Source organism: Phytophthora sojae, assembly GCF_000149755.1.
Source record: "Phytophthora sojae unplaced genomic scaffold PHYSOscaffold_10, whole genome shotgun sequence".
In the NCBI taxonomy this organism is placed as follows: Eukaryota; Oomycota; class Peronosporomycetes; order Peronosporales; family Peronosporaceae; genus Phytophthora; species Phytophthora sojae.
The window spans coordinates 1,560,964-1,580,758 of NW_009258124.1; the positions used below are offsets into that span (position 1 = coordinate 1,560,964).

The following is a 19,795-nucleotide window of genomic DNA, read 5'->3' on the forward strand; positions in this document are numbered from 1 at the left end:
GACGCTTTGAAGAGCACGTTCGTGTTCCTTGGCTAATTTATGCCAACTTTTCATCCCCACCGAAAGATTCGTACAACACCTTGGGTCCTAAACCAAGGTGCAAGCAACTTCATCCTAGACGTGCACAACCCAGCCCAGAGGCAACTCCGAGCAAAGACGCAGGCGTGAAAAAGAAAAACAGCCTGCAAATTATCTTATACAGAGACCGACCGAATCGAGCCTGAACCTAGTTCCTCCACGCACGCCGGTGGTCGACTCGCCCTCCAATAAACTACGCCTCACGCACCACATCCGCCTCCGCTTTTCTCGCCTCGTTCATCTTTCAATCGCCCCCCCCCCCAGGTCCCCCGTTGATTTCGCTCATTGTCTCTCCTCTTCCCTCCTTGCTCACCGCGTCTATTTCAACGGACCCAGCCAGTCCGCTGCAACCGCAGCAATGCGTACAGACCAGTCTCACCGACTCAATCCGTGTCCCTCCTCCTCAACCCAGTCGTCGAAACTCCAACCCGTGTGCCTCTGGGTATACCCGCAGAGGAAAAAGAGTGCCGACTGAAACAAACCGACCTGTTTTCCACTCCAGTTTCTAACTCCACCTCATCATTTTGGCAGTACCCTTTCCCTCCCTGGGTGTGCACCGTAGGTACCCAAACCGGTACTGTAGCTCCACAATTACGTAAAGCTGAGCAACTCACGCAGCAGCTGCTCGTCCTCCTTCTTGACGAAGCGGCCCTTGACACGCAGCCGCGAGTCGGCAAAGTTCTTGCGCACGTCGTACTTGACCTCTTTCCGCCATACGCGCTTCTGCCGCTTGTCCAAAAACTTCTCGATGCGTTTCCGTCTGGAATCGGGCGAGTACGCGCCCACGAAGTTCTGCTTCTGGCCGTCCTTGCCCTTCGTGGCATCAATTCCCCCAAAGGTGCGGGCAGCAGTAGCTCCAGCTGAGCCCGGGATTCCAATGGGGCGAGACGTCGACAGACTCGACGCGGCAGCAGCTGCAGCTGAAGTGATGGAGGAGCTGGTCGTGGTACTGGGCTTGGCGGCGTCATTCTTGCTCTCCGTCTTGGGCTCCGTCTTAACCTGATTCTCTAAAAAGTCTTCGGCGAAGCTGAATCCGGCGGGTGGAGTGATGCCGAGACCCATCGACGGCAACGAATTGGGCAGAGACGCACCCAGAGACGAGCTGTAGAACTCCCCGTCTAGAATATCACGGGCAGATACGTCTGCAAAAGAAGAGTCGAAGCCCAGTTCGTCCCATTCATCCAGAGACTGGTTCCGAGCGCCAGATTGGAACTGGTTAGAGAATGCATGGCAACACGTTAGAGTTTTTTTGTTTAAGTGAGGAAAAGTGAGTATGCAACACAACAACAAAAACTTTACCTCATCTTTCGGAGTGTCGCCCAGTGACCCAACGTTGAGGAAGCCGAGATCCAGGTCGTCCAGCAGGTCAATACTCGACGACTTGCGGTTCAACGCGCCGCTATCCAGCATGGCTTCCAGTGTCGTCGGATCACCGGCGTCGAATTTCTCTAACGCTTTCTGCAAAGCTTCATCTCCGCTGATTATAAGATCCTACAGCACCAAAATGCAACGGTTAACACTATCATAACCTGGACAGAGAGTGCTAACCTATGCATAAAAAAACTTACCTTAAGCACCCCCTTCTGATACCTGTCGATGTATCCTCGCTCCTCCAGGTCCGACGCACTTAACAGCCGGCTGGAGATGCTGCCGCTGCGCCCGCGCTTCGTCATGGGCATGGTCAGACTGCCGGGCGAGAAGGCCGGCGGCGTGTGCGAGATCATGCCCAGGAAGTCGTCAGCGCCCCAGCCGATGGAGTCTTTGCGCGGGATGCTCCCAGCGCTGCCGGGGATAGACACGGAGGCTGAGAGAGAGGACAGGCCGTCCTTCTCCTTCTTGATTGACACGGGCAACGTGGGCGGCAAATTCGACTTGGAGAAGCTCATTTGAGTTTCGTTATGTGTTGTGTGTCTCTAAACGACGGCAAATGACTAGAGGTGAGTACCTTAAACTTTAGAGAGAGAGGAAGTTGCAGCAAAACTTACGTTGTGTGTTTGATGGGTTCTTTTCCTTTTCCTTGCCCCTGGTGTGTTTGAAGCGACAGGGGCGCGCTTGCCGTCACTCCTGCAATGAGTTGCAACGAGTGTTGGTTAGACACACACGCCGACGGCAACAACGTTCACGGTGCTAAACGCTCGCTTACCTCTCTCGTTAGGGGGTAGGCAACTGAGCGCGCGGGCGGGCGCAGTCGCTTTACTGCCAAAGCAGCAACACAGTGCGTCCTTCGGGCCGAAATTCAGTTTCGTTTTGGCTCCCCGGTGACGGAGCTCCTTGACTCAACCCATGCCACAAGGAAGCGCGGATTGGCTGACCCGTTTACCACAAACAGGCCGACCCGCTTTGGGGACGAGGAGAAAACATGAGGATAAGGCTATAAAACGGGCCGGGCTGATCTACTTCTGGCAAAACCTGTATCGTTCTCACTGACCAATCAGGTTCGATTACATGTTGCCACAAATAAACTTATTCGCGGCAAGCCGAAAGTGTACTTTATGGGGTGAAGCTGCCCGCATGTTCTCTAACCTAGGGCACGGTGTGCAATTGCCGCCTCGCACTCGCCTCCAGAAGCAACGCGTAACTTCTTCCAGCTCCATCTATCACTGCGCTATGATAGCATGCTACCGGCAAACTGCAGAACTTAAATAAAAACACGTCCAGTACTGCCGCTTCAGCCGTCCTCGACGCGTGTTAAACCACGTGCCAGCAGCTTGATAGATCGAGACGAAGGTGCCAGCCAGCTGATCCCTGCATCTCCACCATCTCAACGAGAAAAATTACGGCCCTTACACTTTGCCGCGCAGATGGCTGGGAGATTCGAGACACCATGTGAAACAGCGTCGAGACTATCCGGAACGGATGCTCTCAATTACTGACTGTACTAAGTTTTCCTTTTTTGTTGAGCTTTCCGTTTGTTGCTCAGCAAGAAACGGCAACATCAAAGCTTGTATCTGCCGTACTTCGCTCTTTGCAATGCAAGCCCGCGATCGGCAGCAGGAAGCTCCTGCTTCAGCTTCAGGATCCTCGATGTGTGTGTGTGTGACATGCAGGAGCATTATCAGGCGAGATGCCCTCTCCAGCTGCTGCCAGCCAGTCGTTCGGTCTCCCGAGACCATCTGGCAGCCAATAATATCGCTAAGAAAGTGCGCAGCAGCACCAACCTGTCAAATTTGATATGGCTACACGAGTTGCAGTCCAGGTGCATCCTGCACTTCAGGTTCTTCTTGTTTATCTTATCGTCTTGGCACCGTACTGCACCTGCTGGAGTGCTACATGTAGTCTTCCACGGCCTTCATGACGTACGCGCCTACCAGGAACCCGTTGGATGTAACCCCGGCAATGAGCTCGCGGCGGATGCTGGCGGCGTCCTCGCCCGTGTCCATCCACGGCCGGTGCACTCGCTGCCCGCTGAAGGCCACGACGGCGGCCAGGCTCTGCTTCAGCGGCTGGTAGAAGGTTTCGCACAGGTCCTGGCACTCGAGCGCGAGCGCGTTGAAGATGTCGTCGTTTTTCCGCTCCAGGCCGCTCGCCATGCCCTCGAACGGCACCACGGGGAACTTGTCGTGCTCGCAGATGTGCGCCAGGATATCGTCGGTTGTGCTCTCGGCCGCGTTGGCATCGGGGTACGAGTCTTCCAGGAACATGTCGGCCTTGAGCTCGCTGCGGCGCTCGTGCATCTCGTCGTCGTCCAGACCTTCAGCGCGCCACTGCACTTGCTTGGCCTTCAGCACGCGCGAGAACTCGTCCATCAGCGACTTGGCCTCCCGCCGGTACTCGCGCACAGCCTTCTTGGCCGCGTCGCAGAAATTGCACTTCTTCTTGGCGTCGCGCTTGCCCACGCTGATGCTCTCCCAGTGCATCCCCAGCTCCGACACGTGCACGTACTCCGTCGCGGGCGCTGCAAAGTCGTCCCCCAGGCGATCCCACATGGAATTCAGCGCCACGCGCGCGTCCTCCATAGTCCATTCTTCCGTCACCTCTTTATCTGCTCGAGCTGGCAACGTCACCACCACTGGCCGCGCGCGACAGAACTCCCCAAACGGAGTGGCGACGTACGCGCGACTGTAGAACGGCTTGAGACGCGTTTCCAGTCTGCCGACCAGCGACAAAACCTGCGCAGCTTGGCCGCGCGAGTAGTCCAAAGGCGACTTGTCTTCCATCAATCGACTGTTGATCTCGCGCTTCCAGGCGACGTGGCTGTGGTCCCTGCACTCCGACCAGAAGCCCGACTCTTCTCCATTCCCAGCACTTGAGCCTTGTTGTCTCTCCAGTGATAGATCCATCCAGTCCCCATTGCACCCGTGCAACAAGTGCACCCCGACACTGCAATTGCTCAACGCCATGACACCCAGAGCCCGATCATGTCGAAGCATCCGACACGTCCCCAGCAGCTGCACCATGTCCTTCACGCCCAGGAACCACAACGCGCCGGCCGTCAGCGCCGCGTAGAGCTGCTCACTGTAGTCAGAGCCATGTGCGGCGTCCCCCGTACTGGAACTGCGCTGCCGCTTGGTCTCCGCTCGGGTCCTTGGGCCTGCCATGGTCTGGGTCTCCCCTACAGTCTCCAATACGATAAAATAGATGGCCGTTTTCTGGGAACTGTGTCTCAGAAAGACCCAGAAAATGCAACAGAAAACTGCAACAACACTAAACACTTCAATATGTAATGTACATCACGTGCGACTCGGTTCGGGGGCTTCTCCTAGACAGCCATGGGCACGATCCGGCTGGCAGCTCGACGATCTTCTTCAATGAGGAGGTTCTGCAGCATTTGGTGGTCCCTGCGCACTTTACCACTGAGCGAGCTGAGGATGTAGTCGCGCGTGTGCACCACGTCCTCGTTCGACGAAAAGTTCTCCGAGCCCTCGGCGTAGAGCTGGTAGCACGTGCGCGCGACCGAGGCGTGAGCGGGGTCGGATTGCGACCGCGAGATGATGATCCAGCAGCGGTCGCGGAACTTGAGCCCCATGTGCGGCAGCGTCAGGATGTTGTGCTTGATCACCACGACGCGGTCGGACTCCTCGAACTTGCGCATGAACTGGAAGCCGTCGATCTTGAGCACGCCCGACGGATTGTGCAGTGCCACCAAAAAGTTCTTCTCCAAAGAGTCTGGCTTGCGTCCGCGGATCTGTAGCGAATAGAACACCCAAGTCAATAGCTAGCCTTCTAGGTGAGCAACACACAAGATCCCAGCATAAATCCCCGACGTACGAAGCTGTAGATGCGTTCGGGGTCCTGGCTTTTGACGTTGAGGTCCTTCCAGAGCACATCCGCAGCAATGCGCAGTGGACACGACACGGGCGTCGTAGTGACGATCTCGATGCAGTTGCCGTTCGTGTCTCCGCTGCATTTCACCCTCGTGTTGCACGAAATAGTGGCCGGTAGGTCCGGTGGGAACACCGAGTCTGAAGCCAAGTAGAGACTCTCGACACTCTTCTCCAGCTGCGAGATGATGGTCATGGTCTGGTCCTCCACGGAGCTTTCAATGGCCTTGTTCTCTTCGTCCTCAAACACGAACTCCTTGCCCTGTCGGTAATAAAACCCACCCACCCAGTTAATAAAACCCACTAAAATAATAATCACACAAATACTCCACCCACATAAAGCAGCGAGCGCCGCTGCACCAAGTGTCGGAAGGCTGCGTTGACTTTGTCCTGGTTGGCCCAGATCTCCTTGAGCTTCCTGTTCGTGCGCTCGGCCTTTCGTCGTCGCTGGAATTCACCCACCGCTGTTTTAAACCACTCGCGGCTGTCGTCCTCCTCGTTCTGGGTTTTTGAGCTTTTCTCCTTCTCCGCGCGGGTTTTCTGTCTCTGTTGGCGACGCTGCAGCAGCAGCTTCACTTGCTCCTCCAGCTCCAGCGCCTGGTCCCTCAGCGCGCGCAGCTCCGCCTTCTTGCGCTGCTGCAGCTGGGTGGAATAGCACTGCGAATCACCCACTCGACGTTGGGTTTTATTCGATTTCGAGGCTTTTCGCTGTGCTGCTGGGCTGCAACCGCTGTTTTTTTCAGCCGCGCGCGCCTGGCGCGGTTTGCCGTCGCTGTCGCACTCGTCGATGAAGGCCAGTGCCTCCGCCAGCATGGCGTCCATGCCCTCCTCACTCTCCAGGAAGCTCATTCTGGTCGATGTTGACGTTCGGTAATTTTTTGGAATGACAATGGAGGTCGAGGATTGGCTGGAGAGTAAGAAAGTAATCGACGATTGGTGGAAAAGAACATCTATTACTGTTGCGCAAATCTCTCACTGAACTTTGTCGAGGAAGTCGACTACTGTAACATGTAAAGTGAGGTTCACTTCTTACTACTGGTATTATTAAACTTGAAGTAATATACTTTAGTAGTTAGTGATCGTCCTCGTGTTCCTTTTTTTGCTGGGGGGATACAGTACTGCGGTAGCATCTCCACTTGCTCTTCCTTATGCTGGTCCGTGCAGCTCAGACTTCTTGCACTGCTGCCCATGGGTGTGTAGCGAGTACGTGACAGTGTGTCCAGAAGGCCCATGCTGAAGGAGTGCACGAGCGCAGCTGGCTCACACTACGAGGCGAGCAGCGAAGGACGGGGGTTACAGACGGAAAGATCGCCAACAGCGAGTGCGAGGCGCGATCTTGCGCGGAGGGGCACCGAAGCAACGCACGAGCGGCTCACAGCAGCCGAGCGAACCGATGGCTGAGGGCGTCCGAGGCTAGCGACGGGCTGTTCGCGGGCGAGGGCTCACTTGGCAATCTGCCAGACAGCGAACACTAGCAACAGCCACAGACAGCAACAGACAGCAACAGCAGAACAGTAGAGCAGCAGCAACTGCCGACAGTACAGGACGAGCTACGAACAGACAGGACAAGTCAGACGGATTGACCGGAGGCTTGCTGGTGACGTGGAGCGCACCTGTAAAGTCGTGCAGTGTAGCAGCAGAGGTCGAGGTTGCAGTGCCGACTTGAAGTGGCCGCGATTGACGAACAAGTGAATAAATAGGGACTCTTAGCGGGGTTCCGGCTGCTGAGTGTGGCCAGTTCGTGTCATTGTCTTTCTGTATCCACGGACCTTGCCCGCAGCAGCACTGTAGCGAGCTTGCGGACCCACCGACGAGCAGGTGTCCCGAGGCTCGCTACAGGTGGGATAGCACTATGAACCACTTTACTTTTATTTCCCCGATTGGAGCTTCCCCGCCTTGCTATCGACGATGAGGGTCTGCACCTCCGCAAAAAAACTCTGCACCTGAGCACCAAGTTACTGTAAAGCAAGAGCGGAAGCACGACTATAGTACACATGCACACTGCTCACGCGTAATCTGGGTAGACAGTGCTTGTTTATACTGAAACCTAAGCCAGCCGGAAAGGTGTAAGATACTACTCGTGATGGGGCGGAATGCTATTGTAACGAGTCTGCTAACGCCAGCTCGCCAGCGGGCCGCAGCTCACAGTGCTGTCGCTGCGTGTTGTGCCTAGGTCCACTGTCCGTCGTAGGGAACTTCAACACGTGCAGGCCGCTTCAAGCAGCCGGACTCTCGTCCTATTTATTAATCTCAATACAGTGTCGTTCACTCGTTCGTTCGTGTCGTTCAACTCGTACACTATGCTAAGCTCTGACACAGGTCGCATCAACCTCACCCCGTGTACTCGTACGTTAACAGTCTGTTGGCGAGTACCGACACTCGGATCAGCACTAACCTCACCCCGTACTCGTCCACGTTAACAGTCTGTTGGTCAGTCCAACACAGTGCCGTCCCTCCGCACACTGCACTCGCTGCCCTCTTCCACCTCGCTCGCTGCTCGCTTCCCCGAGCTGGTAGTTGTCGTGCGGCTCTCTCTCTCTCCGAGCCCGCCGATTCCGTTGCCGCCCACTTCTCTCTGAGCCTGCAAATTCTGTTGTCCGCTGCCACTCACTCAGTCGCTCGTCGCTTTGGGTCCAGACCGACCCTTCGGTCCCCACGATCTTCGCTCTGAGCCGTCCATTCGCCACCTTTGCAGCCTTGGTGCGCCTCCTCGCAGCCAAGATCGCGTTTGTGCGGCCCACCATGCTCACCACCTGGATCCAGCGACCCTCCGGCGTGAACCCGGTCGCCCTCCGCTTCCAGATGCCTTTCGTCATGCTCAACCCATCGTCCGTCATGGACACCGTGCTGCCATCGCTGCTCGGCGTCCGCTGTCACCATGCTGTGAGCACCCTTTGCCAGTGCCCTGTTACACGTCTTCTCCACCCGCAGAGTCTTCCACGAATCTGCCGGCTTGAAGGATGCGATCGTACTGTTTGACCGACACCCAGCACCTTTCGTCGTTTGACACAATTCCGTCAGTACGCCGTTGCTCACGGGCTGCAGCTCGTACTCAAGGATGTAGCGTCCAGCCTTGTTTTTGCGTCTGCGTCATCGTAGCTCCACCATGAGCTCGTCCGACTGATCGGGTTTGCTCGCACCCGCCACTGTTCGTGCAGTTCGTTTCGTGCCGCGGACCGCAGCTGCTGTACCTGAAGGAGCCGTCGTTGCTCCCACAGCTTCTCCTGCCGCCGTGCCATCTTCATCGCGTAGGAACGCGCCTTCATATTCCAACTGCGCCTCCAGGTCTGCCGCCACCTCCCGAAGTAGCGTAGCTGTGTAGCGATACGTAACTAAAAATGACACATGCGCCAAAAACTGCTCACACTCCGCTTTTGTCCTCTCGTTGGATCAGATAATTGTCATAATCAGCCGACTCGACAATCCGCATTGGTCCTGCCCATTGATGAACGAATTTGGATGCTTTCGGCCCACGCACATCCAGACGCGATCTCCAGGTTCAAAAGTTCGTTTCTGCTTCACCCGTCTATTGTAGTATCGTGCCTGACGCCGCTGTTCTCGTTCTCGAGCCTGTTCAGCACATCACTGACTGCTCTTCAAGGCGGTCAGCAGCCGCTGATGGTACACCAGCTTTCGCCACACTGGTATGTCTTAGCTCATTGGGGCTACGCAGTCGACGCTCCATCATCAGTTCATTCGGGGATAGCTTCACAGTCGAATGCTGACCCGAGTTGTATGCGTACACTGCACAGTCCACCCACAAGTCCCAGCCGTCCTGCTCGTCTGCATTCATGTACGTAAGAGACGCAGTCCTTCCACGTACGATGAAAGCGCTCCACAAGACCGACCATTTGGGGCCTGTACGGGACCGGATTCGTTTGTTGTGTTTGCAGCATCACCACAAGCTGCTCAATCGCTCGTCCAGTTAGCTCAGGTGCACCATCCGTCAGTACCTCTCTAAACGGTCCGAACCGTAACACTACTTGCCGCGTCAGGAATTCCGCTACATCCTCCGCCGTGTGCCGGTGCACTGTCGCCGCCACTGCATAGCGTGTGACGTATTCCACCGCCGCAATAACATACCGCTGTCCACCATCCGCCATGGGTAAAGGGCCCACCACGTCCAACGCCCGTCTATCTCCAACGTCACCGCCCCTCATGCTCCGTAGTGGAGGGACCACCTCGTGTGGTCGAGCCTTGCGGCTGCCACACTCTTGGCATCCTGCCACCCATCGCTTGACTTCGCGTTGTAGATTTGGCCACCAGTAAAGCTGCGCAATCTTGCATGAGTGTGAGTAGCTCCATGTCGTCTGGAAATGGAATGGCGTTGAGTTGTTGGAAGAACTTCACCCTCGCTACCCCCAATGATGAAGCATAGATGTTCACCAGCAAAACGGGTTTCCCCTTGAGTTCACCTGCAATCATCACCCTGTGTTCATTCCAGTACTCTTCTCCCCATGGCCGCTGGTTCGTCATTGCTCCGTACGGGTTTATTAGGATGGCTACCCCTGCGCTCCTGCCGCCCCCAGATGCCCAAAAAGAAAGCTTAGACGCCATCGTATACCTGAACCCCCACATCGCTGCATACTTCGTAGCTGCGGTGGCGTGTTCATATCTTGTAGACACACCATGTCTCTCTGTCCTCGCTCGTAGTTTTCTTTGAGCCCTTGTAGTCGTTCACCAAAGTTCTTAAGGTGAGACACCAATTCTCTCACGTTGGTTGACGTTACACCAATTGTCATATCGTGTTTGTGCTGACGCACTCCTCCTTTCCTCCCGGCTCTCCTCAATCTCCGTCCCTACTGCACGAAAGCTGTTTTGTTTGCTTTTTCATGCTCTTCTCTTGTTTTGCGATTGTAGTAGCTATGCAGTGTCCACTGATTCTTCGATACCTTCTCAGTCCGCGCACTGCTTTTGTTGCAGCAGGGCAGTCGGCAGAAGAGCCGACTTGCCGGTTACAGAGAAGAATAGGCAAATGAGAGACAAAAGTCTGAACACCTGTTTAAGCTGTTAGCAAGTTCTAGGGGAGTTCAGCTCTGAACTCTTATCTATGGACTTAGGGCAGAGAGAGCCTGTCCACCAATTTGTGCGATGAGGATATGAAGCAGAGGAATGGTAGCCGCCCGAGGACGAAGTCCGAGGACGAGCTCACTTCCTCTTTGACCGCTCTGCTTGGATTCAGCGTTCGTTTTGCTAGTGTTGATCATCATGGACTAGATCACCGTTGACCCAATCTGCACCGCTGTTGCTTTGCGTCGCCTACTACATCGGCGCAGGTCCCTTCCCGTGAAGCCTCACTGGGAGACTCCTGCGAAGTGGCTGTCATGCCTTTGACTGCTGGTACATTCACCTTCTCTTCATGTGCCGCTGTTTGATGCACTGTAGCGGTTTTGGTCGTGCTGAGCGGATCGAGATCGTCATCTATTTCTGCGTTCTCTGGTGTCGGCTCGCTAGCACCTCGTTCTTTTCGGCAAAGTTTGGCTGCCCTCCTTAGCGTCTTGAGCTCCTTAGTTGCCGCTCTTGCCAGCTTTAGACGATCGTGCGGTTCAGCATCCAACTGCTGCTGTGCGGAATTAGATTGCGCTCTCTAGCCAGGTCCACCTTGTTATTTGCGTAACATGCGTAGCGTTCGTTGTCGTAGGTTATGGCTTGGAAGTGGTTCGTCGTGTCCTGCCACCTCAAGATCATAACGGGTGGGAGAATTCCAGCCCCCACTAAATCTTGCATTAGCTCGATGGCTTCATGAGTTGCGACCGCTTGGACGGATCCTGTTTCCACGATGTCTTCATCTTGGTGATGCTCGTCGAAATATGCATACGCTTGCATCCTGGCCATACCACTGGTCTGTACGTCGAGAACGTAGATCGTCTCACGAGCATGCATCGCCATCGCCTTAATATGAGCCGACCTGACCCAGTACTGTAGTGGGACCTGTGTTTTGACTGACTTCTGTCTCTGAGCAACATAGTGGTTGGCCAACGCGCATAATTGCTCCTGAATGGGAGCTGTCTGGTCACCCTGACAGCCACTCGCGCTGATCTCCACCATCACTTCCTTCGGATGCAATTGAGCTTCGTCTGCCAAGTTTGCTATCATTCCATTTAAGACTTGCTTCTTCAGTTCATTGGCATTATCCACCACTTCCGATGTTGGCGCCTTCATACTCTCCGCAACATTGTGAAGGGCTGCATAGCATGCCAGCCAGCTACACTGTCCCGTGGCCGCCACGTCAACGATTTGTCCGCCCAGTATGGCCAGCCAGGTGTCCAACAAAGCTCCATCATCCATAGGCGGGTTCACTTTGGTAATTTGACAATCGTCTTCGTCCCCAGACTCAGTCGCGTCTGGCTGCGCGTTGGCTGCCCGCACCTTACTTTCGGTTAGGCCGATGCTGGGGGGCCCAATGCCCTGGTTCATCGTTGCGATCGGGGTCTCGTTGCCGTCTCCCTTGGCGGGTGTGGTCTGTAGGTATTGGTGGATAAAGCGCTGCTCTTTGTCCGCCGTTCTGCGTTCTCCAGTCATGGTCGTGACCAGCGATAGAGGCCTTGTTCCCCGCGCCCCTTTCATAGTTTTTGCTGCATTTGAGATGACATCATTACAGTTACGCTCTTCTTCCCATTCAATTGGTGTTTTGCGTTTCGGTGAGTGCGAGGCACCTCGCCGCTTCAGATCCACCGCTGACTCTCCAGTACGTTTGGCCTTGCCAGTCAACTTAGCTCGACGTGTTGCACCGATCTTCGTCTTTGCGTCTCCATCATTCGCCATCTTTTTCTTGCTGCGGCGCCCTATCAAGAGTGCTCCACTGGCGACTTTTTTGGTCGGCGATCTCCCTCTCGCTGGTGCACGGGGTTTGTTCTTGGTTTGCCTTGGTCCGAGCGTCTGGCGTTCCTATTTCGAACTCGACCGTCTGAACGGGGCTTGGTTCGATGTCCATTGGCTCTGCTTGGTCTTGTTCATCAATTACCTTTGTACTTGCCGTGAGTTTCTGGTTCACGCCTGCTGCTACTTTCTTTTGGATGACACTATCGCTCTCGTTTTGAGTGCTGTGAGTGCCACCCCGACCAACATTCGGATCCTTTGAAGTCTCAAGCGCACAGTGTTGTCCCCATTCCTTTGGTAGTACTGGCCGTTCCTCAGCAGGCTTTTTCACAATTCTTGTAGGAGAAATCGCCCGATTTGGGGGCGACTCCAAAAACGGCTTCGCGACTTGTGTATGGTACCGGCGGAGGCGCTAACAAAGTTGCGGAAGAGAACCAAAGATGAGGACAAGGCGCATCTGATGATCCTAAACCACGAAATCGAGGTGCCCGCTCCACCATACTTCCTGGTCCAATCCATGACAGCCAGTGAACTTTCTTGCTTCACGGACATTTTCCTCGCCATAGAGTACCCACTTTATGCGCACCTTGCCCCAGGACAGCGCTTCGGCGAGCACATGACTAAACAAGCCATTATGGCCCAAATCTACGTTGGTGCAGAGGCTGCGGCCGCCCAAAAGCAAGAAATCGCTGATTTTAAGCAATCGATATCAAGAATCACGCTGGACATGACGGCAAAAGTCATATCGGCAACTTTCAAGGGGAGATTATCTGCGGCGCGCTGGGTCAACTGGAAGTTACCATTAGCATCCAAGCTACTCACTCTAGTAGACGAACAACAGCGAGAGGCAGCGCGGACCACGAATGCGATCGTCAAGCTCGATTACTACACATTCAGCATCACGATCCGTCGAGGAGTGACAACGTCCCAAGCCATGTACTGGATCCTAGCAACGGAGATGAATTTGGATGTTCACTCGATGACCCACCCGGTGACTGAAAGCACCGGTCTGAACGACAAGCAATGGACAGTGATGATCAAAGGATCCTGTCCAGCTTGGCTGTGTAACACTGGCGTCATCGCAAGCGAGGATATGGAGGTGGTGGTGCACCACCACGAGATACACATCAATTGGCCATGTAAGACACACCCGACCAAGTACTGCAAAGTTCCGCAGGAAGGCACCGACAGATGCCGGCGTGAGCACACTCGCCGAATCAGCACACTGCTATCCAAGAAGACCGGTGGTTATCGGAAGTCGGGGGCAGTCCATTCATCGGAGTCGCGCCGGCTTTGCCGCGCAGAATCTGGTCGAAGCTCTTCTCCATCATGTTCGGAGTGCTCGTTTGCATCTACTCGCACGATATACAACATTACCGAGTCAGTAGCGAGTCCTTAATCATTTGGCAATATATGCGCGGTACTCACATAGCGGTAGGACTTGTCTGGGTACGTTTTCAGTGTCGTCAGCTCTTTCCACAGCGACGAGCACGCAACTTACATCGAGCACGGCAGCGGGGCGCTCGAGACAATCTCCACTACTTGTCCAAGCTGCTTATCCACCCTCCGCTTCATTTCACAGCTAATCGTCGAGATACGTGCCTCCTTCTCAAACAGGACTCTGGATCCGAGGTACATCTCCGACGCCGTCTTCTCCAGCTCCGCCATGATCACCGAGCTGTTGTCCACTGCGTCCAGAGGACTCTGCGCCATCTGGAACAGAAACTCCATCCCCTGCATCAAAAGTCACAGTACCATCAACATCAGTCAGTCCCCTCTCTCTATAAAGCCCCAATAACCCTCTCCATCCCACCCACCTCCAGCGCCGATCTCTTCATCACGACGCTCCTCAACGCGTCGTCGACCTTGGTCTGGTTCACCAGCAGCGCCTTGAGCCTCCTGTTTGTGTACTCCGACCTCTGCCGCCTCTGCAACTCGATCGTCGCCAGCTGCATCCACTTGAACTCCGCCTTGTTCTTGAGCTGCGACGCGTGAGCGCCGACCCCGACCGCCCTTGTGTGTTTAAGTTGCTCCACCTTGGCTTCCAGCCGCAGCACCTCCTCCCTCAGTTGCTGCATCTCCGCCTTCTTGCGGTGCAGCAACCTGGTCGAATAACCCGCGGGGTTCTTCGATCGGCGCTTGCGCTTGGGCTTCTGCAGTCTGTTAGACTCGGCGGACTTGTTCGAGTCCATGGGATCCGAGGAGACATCCGACCTCCGAAGTGGAATTCGGGTCGTCGGGGACGGGTGACGCGGCGCTGTCGCTGCCGCTTGTGCTTCCCTCGTAGGCGTCAATGATGTGAGGTACCAGCGGTACCAGCGCCACCAAGCAGTGCTCCGCAGCGCGGAAAGACGGCACGCGGTCGCAGGCGAAGCTCGCCAGCACAGAAACCGCTGCGACTGTGGGATGTCGCTACCTCTCGTTGCCCCGCGCGGCAGCGGTTAGCAACTGACAGACGCAGCACATTAGCAGCTTCAGCAGCAGCAACAGCACCTACCAGCATAGCAAAGCATAGGTCGGTTAGGAAACTCCTTCAACACGAGCAAGGGTCCCAAGGCGGCGGCGCCGAGCTGCTGCGCAGCTCGGCACTCACTTCCGCATTCTCCAGCAGGAGCACAACCAGCTCCGCCGCCTTGGTTGTTCCCGCCACGGCATTCTGCCAAGGCAACCTCAGTCTCCTACCTTCCGTTCGTCTTCTGCCCGCACCTTCGTGCTGAGACCAACTCTGCTACGCCTACAGCTCTGCAGACAGCAAGTACACGACTTTCAGCACCTCTCAAATGAAGGCCAAGGCCTCGGCCACTGTGGCCAGGTCGTCGGCTTCGGGCTCGAGCAACGGGGTAGTCATAAGCTTAGTTGCGCTGAGGTTGAGGAATGACACATGGGAAGGAGATGACGATGCAGGTAGCGTCTGATTGGTTGAAACGCAAATGATTATGCAGTTCAAATGTTGATGCTGTATCAAAAGTGGGTGGGCCGAGATATAAAGTGGGTGGATTGTCGGGAATGCGACGAGGAGGGAGCATTGCATGACCGGCCTTCCCGATCGATTTGTGCTCTCCTTCTCTTGGTCGCGAAAAACTCACCACACAGGTTTGTCTCTGCTGACGCGGATGAGTGCGTTGGTGACGAATATGGGTAGTCGCAGTATGTTGTCTCGGTGTGGAATTGGCTATTCATTCATGTATTTATTTATTCATTTATCTTTCTATACGCGCTCAGCGGCGAGCTTTAGAGCGGCGCTGAGCTGCAGCTGGTTGTCCATGATCCTCCGCAGCGCTCGGTTCGTCTCCTCGGCCTTCTGCCGCTCCCTGTATTCAGCCACGGCCAGCTCTTGCCAATCGCACGCCTTGTTCTCTGTCACGCGGACCAGGCCGGTCCGCGCCTTGAGCTTTTCTGCGTACGCCTCGAGGTCTCGCACGTGCTCTCGGAGGAACTGTAACTCGGCCCTCTTGCGGCGCTGCAGCCCCGTGGAGGAGCTCCAGCCCGTGCGGACCCGCTTCCGCTTTGGCTTGGCCGGTACGGCTGAACTTGAGTTGGTGGTTGAGGGGGTGGCTTGGTCGACTGTAGTTGGCGATCCGTGCTCCGAGCTCTTGCTCTCAATCGAGCATAACGTTATGGGCTCACAGCAGCCACTGACGCTCTTGATGGACTCGCAGTCGATGCTAATGCTATCCGAGAACACGTCGGGGCTCACCCAGCAGTCGATGAACTCAAAGAGCTCCTCCAGCGTTGCCAGTTGCTCGTCTTCTCGCAGTGAGGAGGGGTTCATCCTTGCAGGAAGCTTGCAATTTCTCAAATGAGGCCTCCACCCGACATTTTTCGTGGTACCGCGAGTCGCAGGAACAGTCTCATCACCACTGGCTATGCATTGGTCCAGTGTGCGTCAGCCTCACCAGACCAAGCTTCAAGGTGTAGGTACGGAGCCCCGCGGACGATGCATTTTATTGCGTGCAAAATAGATTTTTGTGCGATCGTTCCGCGGCGGAACTTCCGCCCCACGAGGAATTAAATAATACAAGTAGATTGGGGCTATTTGTCCAAACGTAAGTAGGTAGATCATGGGGACTACTTATAAGTAGATCAGACCATCAGCGCACAGCGAGGGAAGCGAGCCCACGCCTGCGGTTTGTCAGCCCGTGAGCTTGCTTCATCTTGCATCCAAGAGAGCAAGGAATGTAACCAACGACCATCGGGATACATGTTGCACTCGAGCCTTGTCTCATTGCGGTCAAATCAAGCTTTACTACAGTACTGTAATGCTGTACGTACTCAACAACAATTGACGAAATCACTCGAAATCACTCATAAACTTGATTAAGAAGAAAAATAGACTTGCCTAGGCAGCTAGGCAGGATGAAGGCCTTACGTTCATATATCGTCGTCTGGTGTCGCTAAAAAGGAGTTGTTGGTAGAAATGGCGCTCTCTTCGAAGACGTTCTTCAGCGCGTCGTGGATTTGGAGCTGGTTGTTCATAATGGTCTTGAGCAAGCGGTTGATCTCCTCGGCCTGCGCTCGTTTCAGGAGCTCCGCCATAGCGAGGTCCTGCCCCGTAGACGAAGCGTCCGCGTCGATACCCGCAGTAGGAGGCGTCTTCAGCTGCTCCAGATACGTCTCGAGGTGGAGCACGTGCTGCCGCAGGAACTGCAGCTCCGCTCGCTTGCGTCGCTGCAGACCCGTGGACGAGCTCCAGCCCGTGCGTTTCCTCCGCCGCTTGGAGGGTTTCTTCTGTTTGCAGGACTCGTCTGAGCCCAGGGGGTAGCAGTCTCCACTGCCTGATCCATCGACTGCCACAGGGGACGCGCCGCCAGTGTCTTCGCCGAGGAAGCAGTCTTCGATGTCGGAGCATTGGCCCGAGCACTCGATGAAGGCGATGAGCTCGTCCAGCGTCGCCAGTTTCTCCTCCTCCTCGAGCAAGAAGTTCATGTTGTAGGTCACTTGCTATCTCCAAGGGCAATTCGAAAGTAAGGATCGTGCCTCGGATCCGCAGGCTGGCAGCCGCCATACCAGAATGCGCCGTGGTGCCTGTGCACAACGTAAGCTCGCGATCCAACCGGCGGGACAGCGGGCAACTGGTTTGCGTCTACACCTCCGACCCAGACACGAACAGCTTCCGCGTATCCTCACTGGTCGAAAGGCCGAGATTGCCAAACAATATTTGCTCGATTGACGAAGAGATGCACCGCCGATGTATGCGCTGATGCGAGAAAAATACAGTTCACATACCATTTGCAACTAATAACCTGTTAGAAGTGTTGTATGATATGTATTTATTTAGTAGGGGTAGTCCTTTTAAGCCAAAGAACTCACGCGAATCGTCTTATCGTATTTCCTTGAGATAATGCATACCCTCTATGAATTAGAAAAGTCATTTGTCGGTGGTACCTGTTGAGGTATTTTGCGATCATCTAGAGATCCTAACGCGGTGCGTGTAATACTGCACGTAGCCATCAGGCCATGTACTGTACAGTATTCGTGCCTGGCTCACGTCGTTGGGGGAATCCTCTGTAATCTCTTGTTGCCACCAGTCAGTTGGATACGAATTGAGGCAATCAGGTCGCAATTAATACGAGCAGGCTGAAGGCACAAAGGGCCCAGTCAAGTCAGCAAATCACCCAGAACTTCGCTGGCTGGTGCTGCGGGTGGCACGCACCCTACAGCGCCGCAACTTGCACCTTGCTATATCCTGGCACTTTGCTATACTAGTATTCTAGTACGTTGGAGCCTGCTAAAATTGCTTGCTGCTAGGCAATTGCTACTGATTATGGAGATGCACATCATGAGCTTATGGTTCATAAACTTCAACGGGACTAGAGGTGCAGCTAATGCTAGCGCACGTGGGTATGCTGGACAAAGCCATGGAATACAAGTACACGTATCCGCCGGATACTATCTGGTGCTTGCGGCTGTTTTCTTGGCTCGCGTGCGCGTGGCGCGCCGAACTAGTCGACGCTGGCTCGCGTTTTAGTGATGGAGACACCGAAACGTATACATACATATTACCCGTTTCCAGTCATTGCAATGAGTACACGTCTTGTATTCTAATCACGAACAAACAAGTACATTAGGAAATCATTCAATAGTAGACACCGAAACAGAGTGTCCAGCCATGCATGTCCCGCAAAATCGAGCAAGAATCCAAGTGTACATGTATCATTAAAATGTCGCTATTGGCGCGCTTATCGAAAAGCTGCGTCAGCGGAGGGCATGTGGATCCGTTCGGCTTCCAGTACGAATTCTCCTTGCAGTCGCTGAAGACACGCCCGCAGTCGCTGGCTCAAAGTCCCCATCACCACGTCTTCTGCTTCTTGGAGCTCATCTTTCGTCCCGGTGAAGTCGTTCGTGTATTCAGCATGGAGCTGAAGCATTGTGCGGACAACTGAGCTTGGCCGTGGTTCACCGTCTAAACGGGTGATAATAGTCCAGCGTTGAAGGCGAAATTGAACGCCACCCGTAGCCAGTAGCAGGCGACTGACCTCGACGAGAACCAACCGGTTCGGCTCCTCGATCTTGCGCACGAATGTAAACCCATTGAGCTCTGCCGCACCCGCGTCGCTCTGCAGTCGCCACACGAAGCTCTTTTCCACGGGAGCTGCCATGCGCTGGCGAAGCTGCAAAAACAAACAAGCAGCGCGCAATGTTGAATTTGAAGTTAGCAATTGCGCATCAAGACAGCAACTTCAGATTGACTTACGAAGTGGTACGACTTGTCGTTGTAGTGGCGAACAGTGAGGTATTCTCGCCAGAACATCTCGCTTGCCTCCTGCACCGAGCACGGCATTGCCGTCGTCATGGCGATCTCGACCACCCTGCCGCGCGTTTGGTCTTGCTTGACTTGTAGGCTGTTGTCAGTGAAGAGGCCCTCATTGTGCTGAAACACCGCTTCAGAATCGAGATACAGCCCTTCAGCCATCTTCTCCAGCCCGTCTATGACAGCATAAGAGCATTCTGGTTCAGGTGACGGGCGTTGATCGGATGGGGAAGGCTGTCTTCCGAGGACAGACTCGAAGTTCTGTGCAGTAAATCGGCAGGCGAAGGTAAGTCAGCAGTAGGAACTTGGAGGTAGAATTGCCGCAGGTTAATACTTACTCCAAGTGAAGTCTGTGTCTGGAAAACGCCTCGCAGCGCCGTATTCATCTTCATCTGCTCCAGGAGCACATATCGCAACTTCTGGTTCATTATCTCCGACTTGAGCCGCTCTTGGTATTCCGTGGCAGCAATTGCATACCATGAAATTGGCACTACACCACTTTGAAGCGAGGTATCCACCAAGCTCACCGAAGCACTTGATCGAGCATGAACTCGCTGTAGTTGCTCCAACTCCCTCTGTAATTCGTGGCTTTGAGCCCGCAGTGCCAAGATCTCCGCCTTCTTGCGACGCTGCAGTCGTGTAGAAGCGCCTGGGGCTTTCTTCCTGCTCCTTTTCACAGCTTTCTTCGCCTCCGGTTGTTTATCGGGTAAGAAACTTGCCTTCTCTAGTACATCGTCAAGCGAGTCGAGCAGCATGGATTCCACGTCATCGTTGCTGAAAGGCGAGCTGTCATTCTCGCTCTCACTCGTAGTGACGTCACCGAGGCTGCGGCTGCTGTCGGCATCCCACGCGTCGATGAACGTCACCAACTCCTCCAGCGACGAGA

The 19,795-nt window shown here is 54.8% G+C and overlaps 8 protein-coding genes across 8 annotated transcripts; 1 reads left to right on the top strand and 7 right to left on the bottom strand.

Annotated features, from left to right (window-relative positions):
• Positions 1 to 334: 334 nt before the first annotated feature.
• On the bottom strand, positions 335 to 3,334 carry PHYSODRAFT_288671 (hypothetical protein). Its single transcript, XM_009537401.1, has one exon. It carries the CDS (start codon positions 1,486 to 1,488, stop codon positions 670 to 672), a length of 819 nt encoding a protein of 272 aa, XP_009535696.1. The 5' UTR covers positions 1,489 to 3,334; the 3' UTR covers positions 335 to 669.
• Positions 3,335 to 3,344: 10 nt separating this feature from the next.
• On the bottom strand, positions 3,345 to 6,152 carry PHYSODRAFT_564803 (hypothetical protein; the record flags this gene model as incomplete). Its single annotated transcript, XM_009537402.1, has 4 exons — positions 3,345 to 4,637; positions 4,865 to 5,203; positions 5,287 to 5,601; positions 5,676 to 6,152. The coding sequence occupies 4 exons, from the start codon at positions 6,150 to 6,152 to the stop codon at positions 3,345 to 3,347; spliced, it is 2,424 nt and encodes an 807-aa protein (XP_009535697.1).
• A 4,791-nt stretch (positions 6,153 to 10,943) lies between these two features.
• Positions 10,944 to 11,666, bottom strand: PHYSODRAFT_400484 (hypothetical protein; the record flags this gene model as incomplete). The annotated part of the gene is made up of 1 exon (XM_009537403.1): positions 10,944 to 11,666. A coding segment is annotated over one exon (723 nt), but the record flags the coding sequence as incomplete, so codon positions are not given.
• A 952-nt stretch (positions 11,667 to 12,618) lies between these two features.
• On the top strand, positions 12,619 to 13,278 carry PHYSODRAFT_412822 (hypothetical protein; the record flags this gene model as incomplete). The annotated part of the gene is made up of 1 exon (XM_009537404.1): positions 12,619 to 13,278. A coding segment is annotated over one exon (660 nt), but the record flags the coding sequence as incomplete, so codon positions are not given.
• Positions 13,279 to 13,655: 377 nt separating this feature from the next.
• PHYSODRAFT_524234 (hypothetical protein) lies at positions 13,656 to 14,435 on the bottom strand (the record flags this gene model as incomplete). Its single annotated transcript, XM_009537405.1, is given in 4 exon segments — positions 13,656 to 13,892; positions 13,976 to 14,199; positions 14,216 to 14,318; positions 14,337 to 14,435. Coding segments are annotated over 4 exon segments (663 nt in total), but the record flags the coding sequence as incomplete, so codon positions are not given.
• Positions 14,436 to 15,328: 893 nt separating this feature from the next.
• PHYSODRAFT_288672 (hypothetical protein) lies at positions 15,329 to 15,948 on the bottom strand. The gene has a single exon (XM_009537406.1). The coding sequence runs from the start codon at positions 15,928 to 15,930 to the stop codon at positions 15,367 to 15,369; it is 564 nt and encodes a 187-aa protein (XP_009535701.1). The 5' UTR covers positions 15,931 to 15,948; the 3' UTR covers positions 15,329 to 15,366.
• A 581-nt stretch (positions 15,949 to 16,529) lies between these two features.
• Positions 16,530 to 17,084, bottom strand: PHYSODRAFT_252401 (hypothetical protein; the record flags this gene model as incomplete). The annotated part of the gene is made up of 1 exon (XM_009537407.1): positions 16,530 to 17,084. The coding sequence occupies one exon, from the start codon at positions 17,082 to 17,084 to the stop codon at positions 16,530 to 16,532; it is 555 nt and encodes a 184-aa protein (XP_009535702.1).
• A 1,253-nt stretch (positions 17,085 to 18,337) lies between these two features.
• Positions 18,338 to 18,846, bottom strand: PHYSODRAFT_564812 (hypothetical protein; the record flags this gene model as incomplete). The annotated part of the gene is made up of 1 exon (XM_009537408.1): positions 18,338 to 18,846. The coding sequence occupies exon 1, from the start codon at positions 18,755 to 18,757 to the stop codon at positions 18,338 to 18,340; it is 420 nt and encodes a 139-aa protein (XP_009535703.1). The 5' UTR covers positions 18,758 to 18,846.
• Between the last annotated feature and the right edge of the window lie 949 nt (positions 18,847 to 19,795).

Coding starts and splice junctions, on each gene's coding strand:
- PHYSODRAFT_288671 (XM_009537401.1), bottom strand. CDS start 1,488: ATGCTGGATAGCGGCGCGTTGAACCGCAAGTCGTCGAGTATTGACCTG.
- PHYSODRAFT_288672 (XM_009537406.1), bottom strand. CDS start 15,930: ATGAACCCCTCCTCACTGCGAGAAGACGAGCAACTGGCAACGCTGGAG.